At 62.6% G+C, this 21,859-nt stretch overlaps 1 protein-coding gene across 2 annotated transcripts; it reads right to left on the bottom strand.

Annotated features, from left to right (window-relative positions):
* Positions 1-1,375: 1,375 nt before the first annotated feature.
* Positions 1,376-16,615, bottom strand: RGS19 (regulator of G protein signaling 19). 2 transcript variants are annotated; one of them, XM_084296645.1, is made up of 6 exons: positions 16,552-16,615; positions 5,833-5,978; positions 5,488-5,624; positions 3,620-3,694; positions 2,655-2,889; positions 1,376-1,993 (listed from the first exon to the last, which is right to left on the bottom strand). In XM_084296645.1, the coding sequence occupies exons 3-6, from the start codon at positions 5,586-5,588 to the stop codon at positions 1,805-1,807; spliced, it is 600 nt and encodes a 199-aa protein (XP_084152771.1). In that variant the 5' UTR covers positions 5,589-5,624; positions 5,833-5,978; positions 16,552-16,615; the 3' UTR covers positions 1,376-1,804. The 2 variants fall into 2 exon arrangements, with proteins under 2 accessions (XP_084152771.1, XP_084152770.1); XM_084296644.1 differs by lacking the exon at positions 16,552-16,615 and adding an exon at positions 8,150-8,242.
* Between the last annotated feature and the right edge of the window lie 5,244 nt (positions 16,616-21,859).

Here is a 21,859-nt window from a genome sequence, read left to right as displayed (position 1 = left end):
TGCTGACAGCCCCCAGTTGCAAAAGGAGCTGCAAAAACAGGAGGGGATGCTCAAAAGCTGGGGGCTGTTCCCCCATGGCGGTCCGGGAGGGGGAAGCTGTTGGGTAGGGAGGTGTCTCAGCGGGAGAGGGTCCCCTAAAAGAAGCTTAAAAGCAGCAGGAGTGGGAGCTGGGGAGGAATTGGGGTCTGTTGGGGTGAGCGGAGAGGGTCCGACCCCCTGCCATGCCTTTAAAACAGCTTCAGGGCTGCTCAGCATCCAAACCTTGCACCAAACTGATTTTGGGGATGTTCTGCAAGCAAGGCAACGAGGCAAGCCCAGACTCAGAGGTAAAATCTCTCCGGTTTGGGGTCCGAGCTCTGCCCTGCTGCGCTCCCTTGGCTGAGCCCCTCATCGCTCCCGAGCATGAGCAGGGAAAGCCCCGGGCAGCGAGGCTGCTGCTTTGCTGCTCTCCTACCCACCACAAACCTTACCTTGGGTTTTATACGGCTGCTGGGAGCAGGAGGGGAGCTGCCACCCCGCTGGGGCTCGCATGTCGGTAAGAAACAAGCACCAAAAACCCCGACATTCCTGAGCCAACCGCCCATCTCTGGGCTCTCTCAAAAAAACTCCCTTTTGCTTCAGCTGCGTTTCCAGCTTGGCAAACAGCACCGCGTTCACTGAGCTGAATTTCCACCCAGTCACACCACTAGGAAGGAAGGAAACAGAACCAAAAAAAAAAATAATAATAATAAAAAAAAAAAAAGCTGGGAATTTTTTTTGTTTGCTTAAAAAATACCTTCAATAAAAAGAACCAGGGCTTCTTTTCTTTTTTTTCTTTTCTTTTTTTCTTTTTCTTTTTTTTGAAAAGGGAGGGGATGAACGTGGAGCCCTGGGGTGTTGGATGGGGCTGGCAGAGGGGGCAGCTCCGGGACACCCCCTCCCCGCTCTCCGAGTGCATCTTTGGGGCCAAATCCCTACCGCTGGGATCCTTCTGGAGGCTGAGCCCCTCGGGCTGCCTCCCTTTGCCCCCCCCGGAGCAGCTCTCCCCCAGCAGGACGTGGGATTTTGTCCTCTCCTGTCCCCTTTTCCAGCCCCGTGATGTCCCCCGGACCTTTTTGGGGACGCAAAGGGGCTGCAGGACTGCTCCCCCCCCCGTCAGACCCTTCAAACAGACGGAGCGAGGTAAACCTGACAAGTTTTTATATGTACACAGACGTCTGTCAAACCCCCCCTCCCGCCCCTCCAGACGAAACCCCCCGCCCTCCTGGTAAAAGCCAAGGAAAAAAAAAAAAAAAAAAAGCATTTAAAATAAAAAGATTTAAAAAAAAACAACAACAAAAAAAAACAACCGACAATTGACCTTCCCTTCCCAACGCCCCCCCCCCCAGAAAGAAAAACCCCAAAAAAACAGTCCCCAAACGGGTCTCAGGTGGGAAACGGGGATGTGCTGTGTCCCCGGGGGGTGGTGGAGAGGGGATAAAGTGACCTCTTCAAAACGGGGGGCGAGGAGGGGCGCGGGGGGGACCCCCGGGTGCTCCCCAGCTCGCTGGGGCCGGGGCAGGGTTCAGTAGTACGGAGCCACCCCGGGGGGGGGGGGGGCTGCGGTGCCACGACCCCCCCCCCATGGAGGATAATCCTGGAGGGTGGCCCTGGGGGGGACCCAAAAACCGGCCTGAGGGTTCGTAGGTAAAAAGCTAAAAACTCAGGGTTGGGGGGGGAAGATTCGGGAGGTTGGCGGGTCCCCAAACCCTCCCGGGGGTGCCGCGTGCCCCGCCGGTGTGTCCCCCACACCCCGTGGGTGGACACCCCCTGTGGGTGCCCCCTTTTAGGACTCGGAGGAGGAGCGGGAGACGCTCTGGAGCAGCGATTTGTATATGGCAGAGTTCAGGAAGCGAGGGTAGGAGTCTCTGTGCATGAGGGTGTAAATCTGCAGCTGCGCGTCGTCGAAGGTGTGCGAGGACGGCTCCTGCATCTTGCGGTTGATCACCTCCCGCACCCGCGAGTCCAGGCTCACCTGGGCACCACAGAGAGAAATTAGGGTTATAATTGGGGAAACCCGGCACCGAAACCCCAAACCCGACACCCCGAGACCCAGCCCTGGGTGAAAACCTCGTGGGGCAGCGCCAAACGGTGGCCCCGTGGCGAGAATTTGGGGACCACCCCGGTGCCGTGCCGGCAGGACGGCTCCATCCCTGGTAAATTACTGGGGACGGGGTGTGAAATGGGCTCGCACGGGGCTGGTTTTGGGGTGGTGTTGTCCCCCCCTGTCCCCTCGCTGGGTGCTGGGTTGTGGCTCGGGGTGTCCCCACCCGGGGCTGCTGCAGCATCTCCTCGGCCCGCTGGTGCCCTCGTGAGGCTCCGGCCCCGCAGCACAGCCCGGCTGAGCCATGGGCCAGCGCTGCGAGGAGCTTTGGGATTGGGATTGGGATTGGGATGGGGATTGGGGACGTTGCTGTGCACGAGCAGGGGGCAAAGCCTTCACCCTGTGCTGTCCCAGGGGGTTGGCACGATCCCTCCACACCCCGGCTCTCCTCCTGCTGAACCAGCGTCCCCAGCGCATCCCCGACACCCCAAACAGCCCCGCGGGTGCTTTTTCCCTAACAAAACCGCCCCCAAAACCCCACTTTTACCCCGCACGACCCCTTCCCGAGCTCCGGAGGGGCCCCGCCCCGTACCTCCTTGGGCGAGAGGATGGAGATGTAGTCCTCGTAGATCATTCTGGCCTTCTCGTCGATGGTGTGTTTGTTGCACTCGGTTTTGAGCTCCTCGCACGCCAGCCAGAAGAGCATGTTCTCCTCGCTGTACTCAGTCCTCAAGAACTCCCGGAAGACGTTGCGGCCCGCCGGGCTCTTCATCAGCTTGTCGAAGGACTGTGCCCAGCCCCGCACCTCCTCGGGCGTGGGTTTGGCGCTGCGGGGTCACCGGGATTGGGGGGAGGCAAGGGGAAAAGCATTACCGCCGGAGCGGGACGTGGGATGGGGCTGGAGGGCTGGGGATTCCCCACCCGTGGCTCCGTGCGCATCCCTACAACAGGGATGGTCCCAGGGGACCCCCAAACCACCCCAAATGCACCCCCTGTACGCCTGCTGCTCAGGCTCCGCTCATTGCGGGGCTCCCGGAGCTCCCCAGAAGCGCTCACGGGGTTTGTCCGGGCTCTGTTCGGCCAGGCTGGACCCTGGGCTCGGTTTAAGCTGAATTTCCCCAAATTAGACCCATTTTGCTGCCGGTTTTGCACAAAGACAGGAGGGAGCACAGTGCTGAGCTGCACTGCTGGCAGGTCTGAGCCACTCGGGGAGAAACCAAGCCCAGAGCACAGCTACTCCCTGCAAACCCACCTCGTTACAGCAAGGCAGGGGCAGTAATTACTGCTGGCTAATTAACACACCTGACCCCTGGGTGCTGCACCAGGTGCTGCGCAGAGCACCCACGGGTGGGCTGTGTGTGTGGGGGTCCATCCCGTGCCCGAGGGAGCAGGGGCTTGGTGCTGGCACCCCCGTCCTGACCCCCGTGGGTGCCACAGGAGGCTCGGCGCACGGCTCCCCGTGCCGTGCCGTGCCAAATTGTGCCGTGCCGTGCCAAATTGTGCTGTGCTGTGCCAAACTGTGCCGTGCCATGCCCCCGGCGCTGCCCCTGCACTCACCACGCTTCACAGTTTGGGATGGTCTCCAGTTTGGTCTCCCGAGACGCCCTCCATGCTCGCTCCCGGTCCTCGTTCCTAACGGGGAGACAGAAAGGTAGAAACGGGCGGCAGGGGCCGGGGCTGCTGCCCCCACCCCGTCCCCGATAACTCCTGGATGAGAGATTTCCTCCCTGGGCACCCACACCCCGCACCCCCGGCTCTTCCCCGGGTGCAGCAGCGCCCTGCCCGCCCCCAGCACCCCGGCTCCCTTCTTGTGCAATTCCACCCCGGTCGTGCAATGGTTTCCTGCGCTCGGGGCACCGCTGAACCGGGGCTGAACCGGGGCCGGGCAGCAGCACCCGCAGAGATCAGCAGCCAGGTGCAGCCGGCGTGCACCACGCCACCAAAAAGTGGCTGCAGGACGCTGCGGGCAGGGTGCTGGGCTGGGTTATCGCCCTCTCCAGCTGCCAGCGGCTCCCGGTTTGTGCAGGAAGCGTGCAGCAGGGATAAATTTGGGAAGGCCACGGGCTGAACCCTGCACCCTCGGTGCGCCGGGGATGCCCCAACCCGCAGCCGGAGCGCACGCACGACGGAGACACCGGGGCACCGGCGTCCCCCCTGCGTCCCCAGCTCCTCGCCCCCACGGTGCGAGAGGAAAGCGGCCTCCAGCCAACTTCCCCCCGCGAATTTCGGAGCCCGGCGCCAACCACAGAGCTTCCTGCTTGCGACACTGCCCCTCGGCGCTCGCACAACGTCGGCCCTGCAAACTTCTCCCCCCCCCTCGGCAGCGGGAGGGTGGGCGAAGCCGTCGCGCGGTGGCTGCGGCTGCGGGCACGTCCCTGCCCACGCTGTCCCCAAAGGGTTTGTCACCCGGCCCCACTGAGCCCGGGGATGGCTCGTCCCGGTCCTCGCTTGCTTTCTGTGGGGTTTTTCTGTCCCGTTTCTGCTCGTGAGCTCTCGCGGACACCGAGGAGGGAGGCAGGGAGGTGGCACGCTGCCCGTGCCCGAGTGTCACCGAGCCTGGGGCTGGCAGCGAGGGGAGCTGGGAGCTGCTCCGGGGCCTCGCCGCGTTGGGAGGTGGAGGAAATGGAGCTGGCGAGGAGCTGGGGCCCCAAGGACACGGCAGAGGCTTGCAGGACCGAGGTGTGGCAGTGCTGCGGAGGTTTGCAAAGCGCTGGGGTGTGCCGTGGGGGTGCACAGGGCTCAGCTCCAGGTCTGGATGCTCCTCTGGGCTTGATGCTGTCGGTGGCCACAAAGCCTGAAGCTGCTGCGGAGTCATCAGGGATCTCAGCGGGCTGACGCAGAGGATGGAGAAGAGCAGACGGGCTCCCCAAAATCCGGTCATCCAGCGAGAAAAGGGAGCCGGGAATCCTCGGAGAGGAGGGGAGGCGCAGCCGACGGCGAGCAGCTGGTGGTGGCTTGGTTTCGGGCAGCACCGGGGCCCAGCTCTGCACAGCACCACGCACAGAGCTCCTGCTCCTGCCCGGAGCAGCCGGGTGCTCCAGGAGGGGGGCCAAGATTTGGGATGAAGCCGGAGGGCAGCGGGGCCCAGCTCCTCGCTCTGCTGCCTCCTGCTTCCCACGCGCAGCCCGGCCGGGGACTTCCAGCCCCAGCAGCGCCCTTAATGCAGCGCAGGACGAGGGTTCCCGGTGCTGCTTTCCGCTCTAGATATTTTAAAAGCCTTGGCTGAAGGGAAGGAGCCGTGGTGCGCCGAGGCTTGGCTGCACAGAGCGAGCTCCCCGGGCTCTGCACAGATTCCAGCAACGTGTGCACCCCTCCCCAAAACAGCCCAGCTGATTTCCCGGTCCCCTCCAGGTCCAAACACCCCCTACAAACCCCACGAGCACAGAAACACCCCCGAGGTGAGGGAGGAGGGGACACACACGTACCACGAGCAACTGCAGCAGCAGCACCAGCAGAAGCAGCAGGCGTTGGGGCGGTGGTTGCTGGCGGGTTGCACCGTTGTCGGAGAAGTCTCATGCCGGGACATCGGAAGGGGTGTCTCTGTGGACGCGGGTCCTGCGTACTGGAGGGCACACGGAGAGGAGGGTGAGCGAGCCGCGGGCAGGACACCAGCACCAGTTTTCCCCCCCAAAAAAAGCAGTTTTGGGGTCCGTGCTGTGGGTGCCACCGCCGGTACGAGCACGGAGCCGAACGCGGGACCCCAGCACCGTGATTTATTTTGGGCTCCCGCTCGCCAACATCCCCCCACCCGGCCCCGGTCTCCGTCTCACCTGCGTCCCAGCCTCATACACGGTGGACGTGGGGGGGTCGTGCTGCGGGGGCCCTTCTGCTGCTCGCCGCTCCTCCCAGGCTGCGGGTCGTGACCCGTGGCGCCGGCACGGCCCCGCTAGCGTCCCTGCAGCCTCCTGGATGGAGCCTGTGGGAAGCCAGAGGGGGGGCACCGCGTTACCCCCGTGGCCAGCACCCATCCCCGCGGGGAGCAGCTCGGGCAGGGCTGCTCCATGCTGGGAAGGGCCCTTGGCAGGCTGCGGGTTGGGGCACGGCGGGCAGAAACGGGGCAAGAAAAGGAAGTGAAAAGGAAAGGAGGAGGGGAAAGCCAGGCAGCGGGTGCGCTCCACGCCACGCTGGGACCCCTCTGGTGCTTTGCTGGCAGGGTGATGGTTGAGCCCTGCCGGGCACCCATGGGTGCGGGGCTCCTGGGGGCTGCTCTGGGCTGGCCCCAGGCTCGATGTCCCCAAATTTTGGCTCTGCCCTGCTGTGTTTGGCTTACAGCAAGGGGGTTGGGGGTGCTGAGCTCCGCACGCAGCAGCGGGGCCAGGCGGGGAGCGGGGCTGAGCCTCGCCCACCCCCGGCCGTGCCCCCGTGCCATGGCTGGGCCCCAGGGAGCCACATTTTGGGGATGGGGAAGTCAGAGCTGCTCTGCGGCATCATGTGAGTGGAAGGAACCGGGGGGGGGAAGTTCTCTGAGCTCCCGGCACCAAACCAGACCCGACGGGTGCCAAACACTGGCCGAGCCCGGAGCTCTCCGTCACGGCTCACCCCACTCGCCCACCCCACAGCCCTCGGCAGCCCTGTCCTGAAGCAGCCCCGACCCCATTGCCCCTCATCCCATCCCCCTGGGTCAACATCCTGCCACGGGTCTGGGGTTTTGGGGCCAGGCTGAGCAGGGGGATGCTGGTGGCAGGCGCTCGGAGCCGTGCACCAAGGCTGCAAGGACCGGGGGCTGCGCTCGTCCCCTCCCTGGGCACGGCCACCCCATGGCAGAGCCTTCAGCGAGCTCCTGGCCCCGGCCCTTGGAACCCTCCCGCTGGCTCCCCTCGCTCCCACAGGAACTAAAAAGGAGCGAGGCTGTGTTTCTCTCCCAATTGTCCCTATTTATAGACCCGAGTGCTGGCAGGACGGCTGTGACCTTGTCACCCGGCTCGGCAGCGGGCTCCGCGCCCTCAGACAGCGCTGCTGTCAGGTGCATTTCAAAATCCTCATTTTTTTTTCATGTTTTTTCTTTTTTTTCTTTTTTTTTTCCCCCCCTTGGCTTTGCTTCTCCCAGACCCACCCCCTTCACTCCCCCCCAGCCGCTCTCCCCCCCTGCCCGCAGGCAGCAAAATCCTCCAGCAAACCGGCAGCGACCGGGGCGCGAATTACAGCAAGGGGGCCGCGGGGACGGGGCAAACACGGGGGAAAAAACGGGTGCAGGGAACACCCTGATCCAGGCGGCCCTGGGGCAAAGAGCAGGAGGCCGTGGGGTGGCCGAGGCTTGGGGACAGGGGGACGGGGCCGCAGGGATGGGGCCACCGGGGCCAGCGGATCAGGAAGCGGGGCCGCGCGGTGCCGGAGGGGAGGCGCGGGTGCGCACGAGGCTGCGAAAAGAGGAAGGCGGCCGAAAAGGGGACGTTTCCCAAGCAGAGGCAAGAGACGCCCCGACAGCCACCCTCGTCCCCACCCAGGCAGCTCCCCGAGCTCCCCGGGGGCTTCGCCCGGTGCCGCCCCGCAGCTCTCCCCATCCCAACGCAGAGCGCACCAACAGTGGGGCCGTGGCCGTGCCACCCCGGTGCTTTTCACAGCTCCAAGCCCCCTTTTTTGGCTGCGCACGACAGAAGCTGCCCCAAAATCGCTTTGGAAGGGAAATGTCCCCTTCCCCAGGCCGGCTGCCTCCTTATTGGGGCCACCGTGGTGTCGGCTCAGCCCCCAGGCACCATGTGGCACTGCTGGCCCTGGCCAAAGGCACCAAAATCGCCCTGTAGCGGCTGCAAGAGGCCCCACGCACCCCGACACCGCGCAGCAAAGCCACAGCGAGCGCTGACCCGAGCGCTGACCCAAGCGCTGGGGGTGATGCCCCCGCACGCACCCCGTGCTCCCCGAGCTGGGCACGGTGCCTGGAGCCACCGTGGCAGCGCCGGGGCATCCTCCTCATCCTCCTCTTCCTCCTCCTCCGGCCACAAATCGGGGCGCAACCGAGCGCCGCGCCCCGCGCCCGCCCCGGCCCCGCCTCGCCGAGCCCCCCTGCACCCACCCGGCCCCCGTTGGGACGTCCCAGGGGCAGCCCTGACGTCCCCAAAGGGGCCACCACCGCGGCGCATCCGTCCCTACCTGCGCTCCGGCCATCGCCACGCCGCCGCCGGCACCCGGCTGGGCTCGGCCCGGCAGCCTCAGCGGCGGGAGCGCGGCATCGCCCGGCTCGGCGGGCAGGGAGACGGGAGAGAAAAGAAGAAAGTAAGAGAAAAGAAAAGAAGCCGAACACATCCTCTCACAGGAAAGGGAGTGGTAAGGGAAGTGGCAAACTCAAACGAAGAGTTCAGACCTTTTTTGGGAAAGCCCCGCCAAGGCCCGGCTGCTCTCCCCGCCGCTGCTCCGTGCCGGCCAAGAGCCGCGGGCGACCGCTCGGGTGGCACGGGAGGGCAGTGCCACGGGCACCGGGCAGCCCGGGGGTTACGGGGAGCCCGCTGGTGGCGGCAGGGCCGTGCTTTCTTCCTGCTTCCTCCCCTCGGCTGCCTCCTGTCGATGCTGTAAGCGTGAGAGCAGCGTGGGGACGGGGCTGTCCCGGCGGTGCCGGGTGCCCACCGCGGTGCCGGGTGTTTTGGGCATGGGGACAGCACCAGGGTGTGCCGGTGCTGGAGCAGCCCCGCAGGAAAGAGCCACCACGAGGATCCGAGTGATCCCAAGTGATGCAAGGATGCGTCCCGAGCACTTCGAAGAGCCCTGAAGAGCTCACGGTTTCCACCGTGCCGTGCCCCAGGATTTTTCGGGTCTCCGGAGCCTCCCAGGGCTCTGCCCGCGGGGCGAGGAATTTGGCAGCGGGCGAGCGGGGCCGGTGACTCCGGGCGGGCTGAGTCAGAGCCCTGCACGGTGCCTTCCAGCAGCATCTGTGCGAAAGAGGGATGCGCCACCCTGCTTGACATGCAGAGCGGAGCTGAACTCCCTCGGCCAAGAGTGACTCACAAACAAAGTTGTTTGGTTTTTTTTTTTTCTGAAGAGAAAAAAAAAAAAAAAAAAACACAAACCAAAAAACAACAACACGAGAGAGAAAAATCAGACGCGCGACCTCAGCTTCCTTGATTGAATTTGCCCTCGGCAGCGCTGTGGGTGGAGGGGGCTCCACCCCCGGCCTCGGGTGCAGACGCCGGGCACGGCCCCGCTCCTGCCACCAGAGCCAAGGGGCCGTGGTGACGGCACCGCGGCCACCCCGGGGCAGCTCCGAGCCCCGGCCGCAGCACGTGCCCGTTATCAGCCCGGCCCTGTGCCCTTTTTGCTACCTCGCCTTCCCCAGAGGATGCTGGCTGTTATCTCCCGTGCCGTGCACCCCAGCACCCAAAAACAAGGGCTGAGTGCGCACCGCAGCGGGGGGGGGGGGAGCCCCCTGCAAAGTCCCCCCCACGTTTTAGCGGCTCCTTTTCCTGCACCTTGGCCCCACGGAGGGGTACGGCACCGGGTGGGGATGCTGCGGGGCCGGGACTCCCACCGGGCACCTGCATTTCCCGGTGCACCCAGCCCGGCTGGGGCTTCACCACCCGGCCTCATCCTGCCTCTCCGTGCAGCAGCCGAGCGGCGCCGCTCTCCTGGGGGCTTTTGGGGCTCTTTTGGGACGTTTTGTTTCTCCAGGCACCCGAAACTCGTTTATTTTCCCTGGGGTTTCCCTTTGCCAGCTCCCAGCCCCGCGTGGGAGCCCCCAGCACCCCCAGCTCGCTGGGCACCGCGGGTATTTTTGTTTTCCACCACGGGCGTTGGCTTTCTGCCACAGGAGGGAGCATCCCCTCGTATTTTAGGGGTCAAAAACAGAAGGCCAAGCCGGGCCCACAGCCACACGAGCTCTGCTGCCTCTCCGTGCCCCAGCAGGGCTGCAAAAACACCCGGAGCTCGTGCCCCCCACTGCCACCCGTGGAACTGTCCCCACGGGACGCTGCGGGGACACTGCAGGGCGCACAACCTCAGCACCTCCGACCTCTGCCAAACTTGCCAAATTGGGCTAGAATCGGCCCCCGTGGGCAGCCCCAAGGGGGGGCAGCGGGGCCGGGACCCCCGGGACCCCCTCACCCCATGGGCACACGGCGCCGCCGAGCCCCGCAGCTGCCTCCCGCCCCCGCTGCCTGCCCCAGCCACCTGCCGGCGCACAGGAAGTTTTAGGAGCTATTCTTAGACACTGTTTTTTTGTTGTTTTTTTCTTTTTTTTTTCTTTTTTTTTTTTTTCCCTTCAACAATTAGAAAAGGCCTTAAAAAGGCTGGGCTCGAGCCCCCCCCCCCACCATCCTGGTACCCTGTGGGCACAGAGCAAGGCTGACCCCGGGGTGCTACCAGGAGGTGCCAGCGCCTCCTACAACCACAACCGGGCACCGGCCGGATCCGGGGACCCCCTTTGGCCCCGTGGGGATGAGGGCGGAGGTGATGCTCCCACATCTGCACCTCCACCCCGCCCTGCCCGCTGCTGGCTCCCCGAGCACCCGCAGAGGCACCCGCGCACGTGGCGGAGGCGGCGGCGAGCGGATGCCTCCGGGGGAGCCCGGCTGTGATTTTTTCTGCCACCCGCTACGGCAGGGGGAGAGGCAGGGCCTGCCGACAGGAAGGAGGAGATGCTGCACGCGGCGTTTGGTTCGTCCCGGCACCTCCCTCGTCTTTAGCACCGGCTCTTTCTGCAGCGAGCATCCTCCGAGCCCAAACCCGCCGCTATTCTCCCCAAAACAACCCCAGCCGACACGCCCCGAGGGGAGCCTTGCAGCCGGCGGCCTTTCCCTCCAGGCCCTGGCTCCTGCACAGAAAGGTGGTTAATTATTCCGCGGCGTAAAAATAGCACAATCAGCCGGGGGATTTAATAAGGCAAGCCCTGGCAATTCCGCTTCTATTAGGAGAGGCACCGCGGCGGGGTTAAGGCCGGCTCCCATTAAGCGCTCGGGAATGATCCATGCCAGAGGAGAAAGGTCCCAAAAATCAATACCAAGCAGGGGCCAAAACGCACGGACCGAGCCCGGAGGCTGAGAGGAGAGAGGGAAGGAGGGAAGGGAGGGAAGAAGCATCGGCGTGGCCGCAGCTCCAGCCCCGTTTTGCAGCGGGGAGGCGGCAGGACTGGTCGGGCACCTCGAGCAGGCAGAGCCGGGCTGGCAGCACCCAGTGCCACAGCGTCCCCGGCCCCTGCACCGTGCACCGAAACGCCTCCATCGGAGGGATCCAGCCGTGGGTAAACCCCCCCTGTGAGAGGAGAGCACGGCGAGGATCTGATCCTGCCTGGTTTTGTCCTGCAGGAGCCCAGGTGAGGTGTGGAGGGGACGCCACCCGACCCCATCCACACGCAGGTGGGAGCGCTGGCACGGCTCCCCCCGGGATTCGGAGTCATTTTGGGGTTTGGGGAGTCCAACAAAAGCAAGGAGGAGAAGAGGAGGAATTGGCCTTTCCGAGGAAATGAGGAACTAAAGGAGAATAAACCCGGGAGCGAGGTGAAAGGATGGGGAAAACCCCTGCGTGCCGGGGAGCGCTGGATCAAAGGGCTCGCTTACCGCGGCTCCGTGCGCTCACCAATGGGCAACGTCCCCCCCAGCCCCGGGATGAGATGGGCGACGTCCCCTCCAGCCCCAGGACGAGACCAAAACCCTGTTGGGATCCTGACAGCCTCATCCGGGGACCCACACCCGGTGGTTTGGGCTCCTGAGCTGGCATGGGCAGGAGGTGGCTCCGGACACACCGAGGACGCGTCCGGCCCCGCTCCCATTGATGTGGTCAGGGCAGGGCAGAGCCCAGCGGCCGCTCGCCTGGCACAGGGACCGGCCAGGGCCACGCCAGCCCCGTGGCAGGGGGCTCAGGGAAACACCTCCCAAATGCTGCACATGAGAGGTGTTGGCTCAGTTCAGCTGCTAGAACCCAGCAGGCCCCTGCCCTGAGGACGCCTGCCAGCCCCTCTGCTCCCCCCCATCCACGGGACGCCCCCCAGGAGAGCGTCCTGCGGGCTGACACCACAGGCAGGGGAGATTTTGGTGACCTGGCTCCTTGTCCCAACTCCGGAGCACCCCAGGGGACAGAGGTGACCCCCACACAGCGGTGATGCTCAGCCCTGTCCCTGCCGAGCACCGGGGAGCTCAGCGAGCGGCTCTCCTCCTCCGTCTGCCTGCAGCCCCGGGGGTTATTTAAAAACCCAAACCAAAGGGGAAGAAAGGCGGCGGGGTTCGGCTCGGCCACCCCCGGGGAGGAGCTGGCAGCGGCGGAGGAAGGAAGCGCTGTCACCCTGTGCCACGGGGACAGCCCACGGCCGCTGCTTTCCGCGCAGGCACCGCCGGCACCGGGGCAACCTGGGCACGGCGGGGTGCTCACCGCAGAGGTGGCCCTCGCTGGGGATCTCAGCGAGTCCCCTGGTGTGACAGGCCACCCTGGTCCTTTTTTGGAGCCCTAGAGGCGAGGGAGGCCCAGGGGATGCTGCCTGCCACCGCTGTCACGGCAATACCCAGCACCAAATCCCTTCTACAAGCTCTCTCCTCGTGGAGAAAGCCACGCCGGGCTCACGAGCGGTGTCTTTCCTCGTTTCTTCTTTGTTTTCCAAGGCTGGCACGAAGCTCTCCCTTCCTTTTCCGGGGTTGCTGCCCGCTAATGCCAATCTGGGGCTGTTTGCTCTTCTCCTGCCCTTTGCACTGACGCGCTGCTCGGGCATTCCTCCTGCCGCTCGAGGAAACTCCCCAAGCCCCCATCGGCTTCAGGAGGGGGGAGCCATGGGAAAAAAACTCTCAGCCCCAGACAGCTTTGCCAGCTCCCCCAGTCCCCTCTTTATAGGGCCAGCAGGAAATTTGGCTCGGGGGAGGGCTCCTGCGCCCGTCCCGCCGGCCGCAGCCTCCCCTGCCTTGTGCCCGGGCGAGTGCTGACAAGCGAGGTGGGAGCGTGGAAAAGCCTCGTCCCCAGAGCGAGCAGATCCTGAGCGAGGAGCCCTCAGCAGGCCAGCCGAGAGCAGGCCAGGCTGCTTCCAAGGGTGGTTAGAGAACTGGAAGGGCCGCTTGTGCCGAAAACGCTCCCATGCGCTTCCCCGCCGCCAGGAAACCCCCTTTTTTCCATGCCCGAGATGAATATTCAAGCCGAACCCCAAAGGACTTTGTAGTTCTCCTGGCTGCTGCTGCTCCACCCTCCCCGGGGTTGTGGCCCTGCTCCTGCAGGAGGCTGTGCGGGATGGGGGGAAAGCAGAGCGACCCCTGCCTCGATGCTGAGCTCCACGGTGCTGTGCACCCGGCGGAGCTGACAGCGTGGGCTCTCCCCTCCCCGTGTGCCTCTGCACCTGGGTCCAGTTGGAGCCTGGCTTTTGTTTTTCTCTGTGTTTTTACCCCAAAGCAACCCCCTGCTGGGTCCCCGGGTGCCACACAGCACCTGGGCGCACCCAAGACACGGGCATGCTCGTCCCCAGCACGCACGCACAGCTGGATTGGAGGCATCCGATCCCTACAGGAGGTCGTGGGTGTCCCAAAAAGGCACGGAGAGCGGCCCCGGCCCTGTAGGATGCCACGAACAGGCTCACTGCAACAGCTAAAAAGTACAGGGGTCCCCAACGCTGGCCAGGCCCGGCTTGCAGTGAAGGATAACGGAAGAAAACAGGGAAATTAAAACTGCTCGGGTGTCCCCCGATGATGGGGGGGGGAGCGGGAGGGACTGCAGCATGGGGTGGCACGTGGTGAAGTAAACGGGGAAATAAATGGCCTGGGCAAACCCAGCTGTGATGGAAATGAGCTGGAAGAGGCTCACGTAGAGCTCAGCGGCTGGGGCACGGGGCGAGATGCTCGTGGGGCTGACGCCGTGCGCTGAGCCTGGCGGAGCAGGGGGTGGTGATGTCCCCACGGAGCTGCCGGCGGGCTCAGCACCTTCCCCTCTTGCACCACACAAGGTTTTGTCGCCGTTCCCCCATCCTCTGCTCCCCACACGGCCGAAAATCATTGCTGGAACAAGTTGGAGGGCAAAAAACACCCGGTGGCAACATCCAATCTCCTTTCTTCCCCCAGATTAAGAAGTGGCGATTAAATAACGCCCATAAACAACCGGCTTTAGATCCTCCCCCCCACCCCTCCGAACAGCTTCTGTAATGGAAACGCAGAGAGATGTGCAGAGACGAACGAGGAACTGAGTAATAGGAAGTCTCGGCGAGGCCGCGGGCACGGGGTAACCCGGAAGCGTCTGCGATCCCGGGCCAAGCCCCAAGCGCTGCGCCCCGCGGCGATGCCGCCTCTGGCACAGCCCGTCCGTGGTGGCTGCTCTGTTTTTGGGGTGCTGACTCCTGGCTGGGGGGCTCGGTGAGAAAAACCAGCCCGAGGAGCAGCAGGAGCTGGCGGGGAAGGCAGGGTCCCCTTTGGATGGTTGGGGATAGGAGACAGAAGCGCGTGCGCGGCGATCCCACCTCTTCTGGAGCCGCCTTTCCAAAAGCATTTTATCCAGAGGATAAAAGCTTGGAGGGAAGGAGGAAAAAGCCACGGCAAACGCTGCCCGTTCCCTGCAGAGGTTGAGGAGCTTCTGGCCTGGATGGGCCAAAAGCACCAGCAAGTGCCAGGGGCACGGCGCTGCTCTGCCACTCCGTACCTGGGGGGCTCCGGATTGCACTGGGAGTGCGGCGCAACCCGTGCCCACACGGGCCCAGTTGAAACTCAAGATCCCGTAGCCCAAGCTGAGCCTAGAAGTGAGATTAGAACCAAAGAGAAGCAAAGACAGCAGAGGATGCACTTTGGGAGGTGGCAGGGACGTGCTGATCCTGTACTGTGGGCAGCTCAGCATGAACTGCCCCGCCGAGGTATTTTTCTCCCTTGCTCTCTGCGGGTTTGAGTAGCATTATCAGATTATCTCCCTTCGGTTCCTTTTTTTTTTTTTGGTTGTTGTTCTTTAATAACAATATCAAAACGGGCGCACAGCCCCTGATTGAAATATATTCGAGTCGCTAAATTCCTGCTTCCCCACGATAATCTTATGAGGTGGAGTTTGTTTAATTGCCGAAGAGCACGACTGTATTTTGATTAGCGGCTTGAGTCATTTGTGGGGAAGGGCTGACGCGGAGGAGCTAAAATCCTTGTAGGGAAATCTGATGTGGCGCTCTCCCCTGGGAGACATTCTGAAATATGTGCCCACTGGGGCGACCCGTGTTCCCAACGAGCACGGTCTCCACCAGGACAGCCAACGCCACGGGCTCGGCGCATCCGGCGCGCCACGGGACGAGCGGGACGCATCCGGAGGGGAGCGAACTCCCCTCGCGGCGGGGGAAATCCCTCCCACTCACTTAACACTTTTTTTTTTTGTGTGTGTGTGTGTTTAGTTTCTTAAATAAGGCCGTGGATCCGTGCCAGAGCAGCCTCATGGCAGCGGCGGGGAGAGAGAGAGGGAGCTTCCCGGGTGTTGGGGGGGAACCTCTCCGCGCCCCACCTTGACCCTCTCCATCCCTCCTCGGCCACGGGGACGCGGTGCCAAGCGGCGGCACCCCGCTGCCACATCACACACGTGTTGGGGGCGACGGGGAGATGTCACATCCCCATGATGGGGACACGTCCTGGGCACCGCCGAGCCAGGTTCCCCCTTGCCCTGAGCTCCCGCGTGGTGCTGGGGGGACCCGTGGTTGCCTTGACCTCAGCCAACCTCCCCGAGCCGAGGCCCCAGCTGGTGAGGTCGGGGCTCCCCGGTGCTGCTGCTGTCTGTGGTGGGGCTGTGGACCCCCCCTGGACCCCCCCTGCACCCCTCCTGCACCCCTCCTGCACCAGGGAGCACGCAAGGACCCAGGCGCCCTGCCCAGGATGCTCCAACGCTGCCCGGGCGCACACCTGTGGGTGCAGGGAGGCCTCTAAATTTGGGGGGAAACCCAAGGCAAGCAAGCAGCCCCCCCCTCCAAGGCTGGGCAAGCCCTGGTGCAGCCGGCCCTGCAGCTGGCTGGGGGCCCCCTCCTTCCTCTTCTATCCTCCTCTTCCTCCTCCTCGCAGGGGCCCTGCCCTTCCCTGGGGGCGATGCAGAGGGAAGCCCCCCCCCCCCCTTCCCCATTTTGCTCGGTCCCCGCGGAGCATCCCGCTACGGACAGCAGCCCCCTCGGCCCCCCGGGAGGAGGGGGGGGGGGGGGCTTGGTGACAGCCGGACAGATGGACAGCAGGACAGCCGGACACACGGCCAGCAGGACGCACGGCCAGCAGCCCGAGCTCTCCATCAGCCCCAGCGCCCCGCCGTGCATGTGGCCGGGGCTTGGGAGGAGGAGGAGGAGGAGGAGGAGGAGGAGGAGGAGGAGGAGGAGGAGGAGGAGGAAGAGGAGGAGGAGAAGGGAGGATGCACGTTAAGGGGGGAGCGCGCACGGAGGGGTGGAGGGCAGGAAAAGCGGAGGGGTGGTGGTGGGGGGGGGGGGTCACCGATTTTTGGCACGCACCGCGCCAATACACGAGGGAGGGGAGCGCGGCGGGGCCCGTGCGCGCGCGTCCGTGCGCCCCCATCCTTTTTATTTTTTTTTTTCCAGCCCCCCCTCCAAAAAAAAAAAACACAAATACACCCCAAACCCAACCCGGGGGAGGAAGGGGGGGGGTACTCACGGGCCGGGCATCCGCGCTGCCACCGCCCAGCAGCGCCGTTCGCTGCCGCCGCTGCCCCGCTGCCCCCGGCCCCCGCCGCCGCTGCGCTGCCGCTGCCGCCGCCGCCGCCGCCGGGCTCGGCACCGGGGGGAGAGGGAGAGGCAGCGGGAGCGGAGCGGAGCCGAGCCGAGCCGAGGCACTGCGCACGCGTTTCCCGGCCCCTGCGATTGACTTCCTAAAGCAATTGCAGCTCCGGCACTTCCTCGCGTCAAAACACAGCCGCGCGGACACGCCGGGATGGAGAGGGCAGCGGGCAGAGGAACCAGGGGGTTGGGTTTTGCTCCTGAAAGGTGCTGGGAGGGGGGGTCCTGGGTGCGCAGCTGGTACAGGCAGCTTGTAGCCAGCTCCCTGCACCCAGCAGCCAGCTCCCAGTACGCACCAGTGCCGTGCAGCCGGACTGGTGTGCTGCACGAGCAGCCGGACTGGGATTCTGTAGCAGCACCGTGCACCCAGTACCCGGCGCCAGCACCCAGCACCACTCACCCGGTGCTGGGGTCCTGTGCCAGGACATGGTGCGGGGACCCCTTACCAGCACACTTGCACCAGCACCCGGCACCGTGATCCCAAAACTGGCACCCTGTTTGGCACCGTAATCCCCAAACTAGCACCCTATTCGGCACCGTAATCCCCAAACTGGCACCCTATTTGGCACCATAATCCCAAACTGGCACCCTACCCAGCACCATGATCCCAATACCAGCACCCACCACATTCACCCAGCACCCAGTGCTCTGCACCAGCACCCAGCGTCTCGCACGCTGTACCCAGCGTTACCCCAGCACCCTGCAATCTGCAGCAGCACCCAGTATTGGTGCCCAGCACCCAGTATTGGTGCCCAGCACCCAGTACAGGTGCCCAGCACCCAGTATTGGTGCCCAGCACCAGCTCCCTGCAGGCTGGACCCAGCATCATCCCCTGCCCCAGCACCCAGCTGGCCCCACCTTGTGCCTCCCCATGGGGCCACAAGGAGGGAGGTGTCCCTTCCGCACTCTTCCCCCCAAATGCATGGGGATGGGAAGGTGCTGGAGGTCCCCCCGCCTCTGTGGGGTCCTGTGGGGTCCCCGTAAATGGGGCTGCTGGAAGCGGAGCTGCCCCAGAGGCTGCTTCCCTGGCTGAGTCCCTGCCAAGGAGCGGCTTTCCCTAAATCAGTGGTTTCTCTGCTTTTTTTTTTCTTCTATTTTTTTTTTTTTTAAGGGGGATTATGCATCGCTAAAAATAAAGTGTGATAAAACTTTGGGAGAGAAAAGAAGCATAAAAATTTCATGATCGTGCCAGCCAGGGAAATTATCCCACTTTATTATTTAAAACCTCATTAAAACCCATTTCCCTGGGAGAGACAATGATCAAACCACCGTCTATTTCAATCCCTGAGACGTGCACTCTGCTACGTGGGGAAAGCGTTTAAAATAGGCCTTTACATCTGACTGCCGAGCTGAAAACCCCAATCCCGACCCCTTCCCATGCGAGCAGCATCTCGGAGCTGAGACCCCTGCCCCTGTGCAGGCGGGTCGCGTGATCCCACTGTATTTTCTGCCATTTCAGCATTCGCTTTGGATTTTCCTGTTTTTACCCCTCCAGCACACTCGCTACAAAGCGTTTGCTCAGGGCGGACCTGGGCACGGGCCCTTCCAGTTGTAACTTTCCCAAATCTTTGTTCCGAGCAGCTCCAGAGCCGGGTGGCTGCTCCCTCGTGCTGTGTGGGGCTGCCAGCTCCCGGCTTTGCTTCAGCGGTTCATTTAGCTGGGAGCTTGCAAGCACCTGTAAAGCCTCCCACGTCTCCAGGAACTGCTTTAGAGTGTGTGTTTGGGATTTTTAGAAATCCCCATGCATATTTGGGCTTGCAAATCTTTGTGATTCTTGGGCCAGATGTGTCCCTTTTGGTGACAAAGCCAGGTCGCCTCGTGGAAATGTGAACGGGGAGAAGATGTGGGGAGCTCCCAAATCACCAGCGAAGTGGCCTGGTCAATGAATAGCTCACAGCGCCAGACACCTTCTCTTTAAACACACCCAGGGCAGGGGAAATGCATCTTTTCCAGCAATTGCCAAAAGCTCCAGCAAACAACCAGGATCCCTGCTTGGATTCTGGTCCGAGTTTCTTCCCCCAGGGCTGAGAAGCGGGGATGGGAGCAGGGGAAGGCCACCACCATCCCGGGGAAGGCTGCCCTGAGGGGTTTTGGATGCTTCATCCCTTGAGGCATTCAAGACCAAGCTGGATGAAACCCAGATCAACCTGATGTAGCGGGTGGCATCTTTTTTACAACAAGGCTTTGGAACTGGGAGACCTTTATGTCCCCCTCCAACCCAGCCAGCCCACGATGAGCTCCACCAGGGCCTGCCTCCAGCCCTTCCCGGTGCCAGCTCCCGGTACATCCCCGGGGGGCTCCGCTGCGTTCCCCTGCCGTGCCTCAGCCCCGAGCAATGCCCCCAAACCCCGCAGATTTATTTTATTTTTCCCTTCTCCGAGGCTCCCCGGGGCCGCTGCAGTAGCGGGGCCCGCCCGCAGGTGCCGCCCGACTCCGCCGGGAGCGGCTCTGAGGGGCGGCGAGGCCCGGGCCTGGGCCCTCGGTGGCGGCCGGGCTGGGGCTGAGGTGTCCCGGTATGGGGCTGAGGTGTCCCGGTGTGGGGCTGTGGTGTCCCAGCATGGGGCTGAGGTGTCCCGGTGTGGGGCTGAGCTGCCTCGACCCCGGGATTGAGCTGCTTCGACCCCCAGGGTTGAGGCGCCTCAGCCCCGGGGTGCTCAGGCAGCTGCCTCACGGTCCCCTTCTCACAGCCCTTGGGTGCTGGAGGATGGAGATTGAGTGTCCCCAAAGCACAGAACAGGGTTTTTTGGTGGGGCTGCCTCTGTTTTTTTTGGCATTGCCCGTGGGATTCTTGCTGGGTAGTGTGGGGTGAGCGTTGGGTGATCGCTGCCCAGAGAGTGGGGGCAGCATGGACTGAAATTGGGCACGAAACAAACACCTGCAAAGTCCGTTTTCCGCCCCAAAAAGCAGAGCTCTGGTACCTCCAGGCAGCCTAGGGAGCTCTTTTGATGAATATCTGAGAGGAGGCAGCCTGTGTCAGGTCTGCAAGGCTCCCCGGTGGGTTTGCAAAGCCCCATTTGATGGAGCAATCCTGCCAGCGGTTGCTCAACACCCATCTCCAAAGCACTGGGCAATAGCAGCGGGCTGAGTCCTCCCGTGGTGTTTCCAGCTTCTGCACACCCCCCAAAAAAAGCTGGCAGGCAACGGGACGGGATTTTCGGAGGCTGCTCGGCGAGGCTTTGTGTTGGAAGGGCCTCCTTCTCCCCCTCCACCTGGGCTTTGCAGGCAGCAGAGGGAAATTTGAGTGGAAGGACCAAAAAAAGGCACCTTGGGACCGGAGTTTTGGAGTTTCGAGGGATTAAATGAGTTAATCAAGGTGCTGTGGGCAGGAGGAAGCAGAGCTGCCCCCAACAGCACCCCTGCCCCAGGGCAAAAACCCATCCGTGTGTCTTGGTTCCCCCTCTGTCTTTGCAGAACGCCCAGCTCAGGCTGTGCACTGTCATCACAGTTCATTTATTCTCTTCTCAGAAATACCCCGGGCACCCTTCACAGCTGCTGTGCTCTTTTAAGGCCCCGGAGCTCGAAGATAAAGCAGCAACGTGAAGTTCTGGGCTGGGGCTCTCCGCAGGTTGTAGAGCAAAGTTTAAGAGAGGCTTTTGCACCACCAAGAGTGACACAAGTATGAATTCTATCATGTTTAGGGGGAAGAAAAAAAAAAGGGGGGGGGGAGCTGATTAGTTTGATTTCTTAATGTAACAGAGCTTATGCAATCACATCATATATCAGTGCATTCGTATTCTTCCAAATTCCTCTCCTTAAGAACTTGTTAACCCTTTGGCCAGCTTGAGCCCAAACCAGCGGCGGCACAGAGCTCAGCTCCTCCATTTACAATCGGGCAAGGAGTGACCCTGCCAGGGCTGCAGCTGTGAGAAAGACCAAGCCAGGCTGTCAGCCCCTATTAGACAGCGGAGAATCCGCACGGCCCTGACGTTTGATTGATGCCCGAAGCGTGGGAAAAGCTTCGGTCGGAGCTTGTGCCCTCTCAGGCACCCAGGTCGGTCCCCCAAGAGACGCCAGCCTGCTGAGAGCCAGCCTCTGCCGCTTCGCAGGGCTGTTTGTTTGCTTTTGAGTGCTGAGCTTCAAGAAGAAGCCAGGGGGATAGTACTGCTGCTCAGTAATGGGACCAAAGCAGTGCTGGGGCTGCAGCCCCAAAGGCTTTAGCATTGCAGAGATGTCCTCCTTGGAGAAATCGCTGCAATTTATCAGCACTGCTGACAAGGGGCACAAATACTCCTTAAGGGCCCTGAGCAGCCTCACCTGGGGCCTCCATCCACACCCCTTGCTCCCAGGCCAGGAGCTTTATTTAAGCTCAGCCCAAAGCATTCAGCTCTTACTTGTGCTGTGCTGCGGCAGTGCTGGTGTCCAGCTCAGCAGGGTCCATGGGTGGGCACAACCTGAATCTGGAGGATGGCTTCATGACCACAGCCCTGCCTTGCCACCACGGAGCTGCTCAGCAATCACCAGACCTGATCCTGACCTGGGAACTCATCTCTTGGTTTGGCTTCTGCTGTTCTGCCTCATCGTGGATCTGTCTGATGATCAGGACTCTTGGATGGACGTGGTTGTGAGCTCTGGAGCTGGGTTGTAGTGTTGAATAACCTTCCCTATTAGCATTATGATTTCCACCTGTGCCAGCTAATGGTAGACTTTCTTTCAAGCTCTCATCACTGTGTGAGAGAGAGCCGCATGGTTGTAATGCAGTGTCAGAAAGAAGTGGGAAGTGGCAACAGCAGGGATGAAGCTGAGGAAGATGTATTCTTGGGCTTCTTCTTTTTGGCTGGAATCAAGGCAGGCAGGAGGCACCTGGGTGTCTGTGCCCTCCTCTTGACTACCAGGCAGAAAAGCTGGACCACATCAGGCCTGCTCCAACCTGTCTGCTGTGATAGTTCAAAAACTTTTAACATGTGGGAGGAATTGAAAGCCACTGTGGGAATCTTTCATCTGTGTCCAGGAGCGTGGCTTGGTCTGGTCTCTGTGGAAGTCCACAGATGGCTGGAGCAGCTCCCGAAGGTGTTGGAGAGCTGGTGGGAGCTCTCTGCTCTTTGGTTTGGATGATCAGCGATGGGAAGGGTGTCCTTGGGGTGAAGGCCAAGTGCCTACAATGAAATAATTAGCACAAGATGGGAAGGTGAAGGTACTGCTGGCTGTGTAATCAAGCCCGCTAAAAGTACTCTGATTTTTTTCTACTT

This window comes from Netta rufina (assembly GCF_964035555.1).
Source record: "Netta rufina genome assembly, chromosome: 16".
NCBI lineage: Eukaryota > Metazoa > Chordata > Aves > Anseriformes > Anatidae > Netta > Netta rufina.
This window is presented reverse-complemented; position numbering and strand designations above follow the sequence as displayed.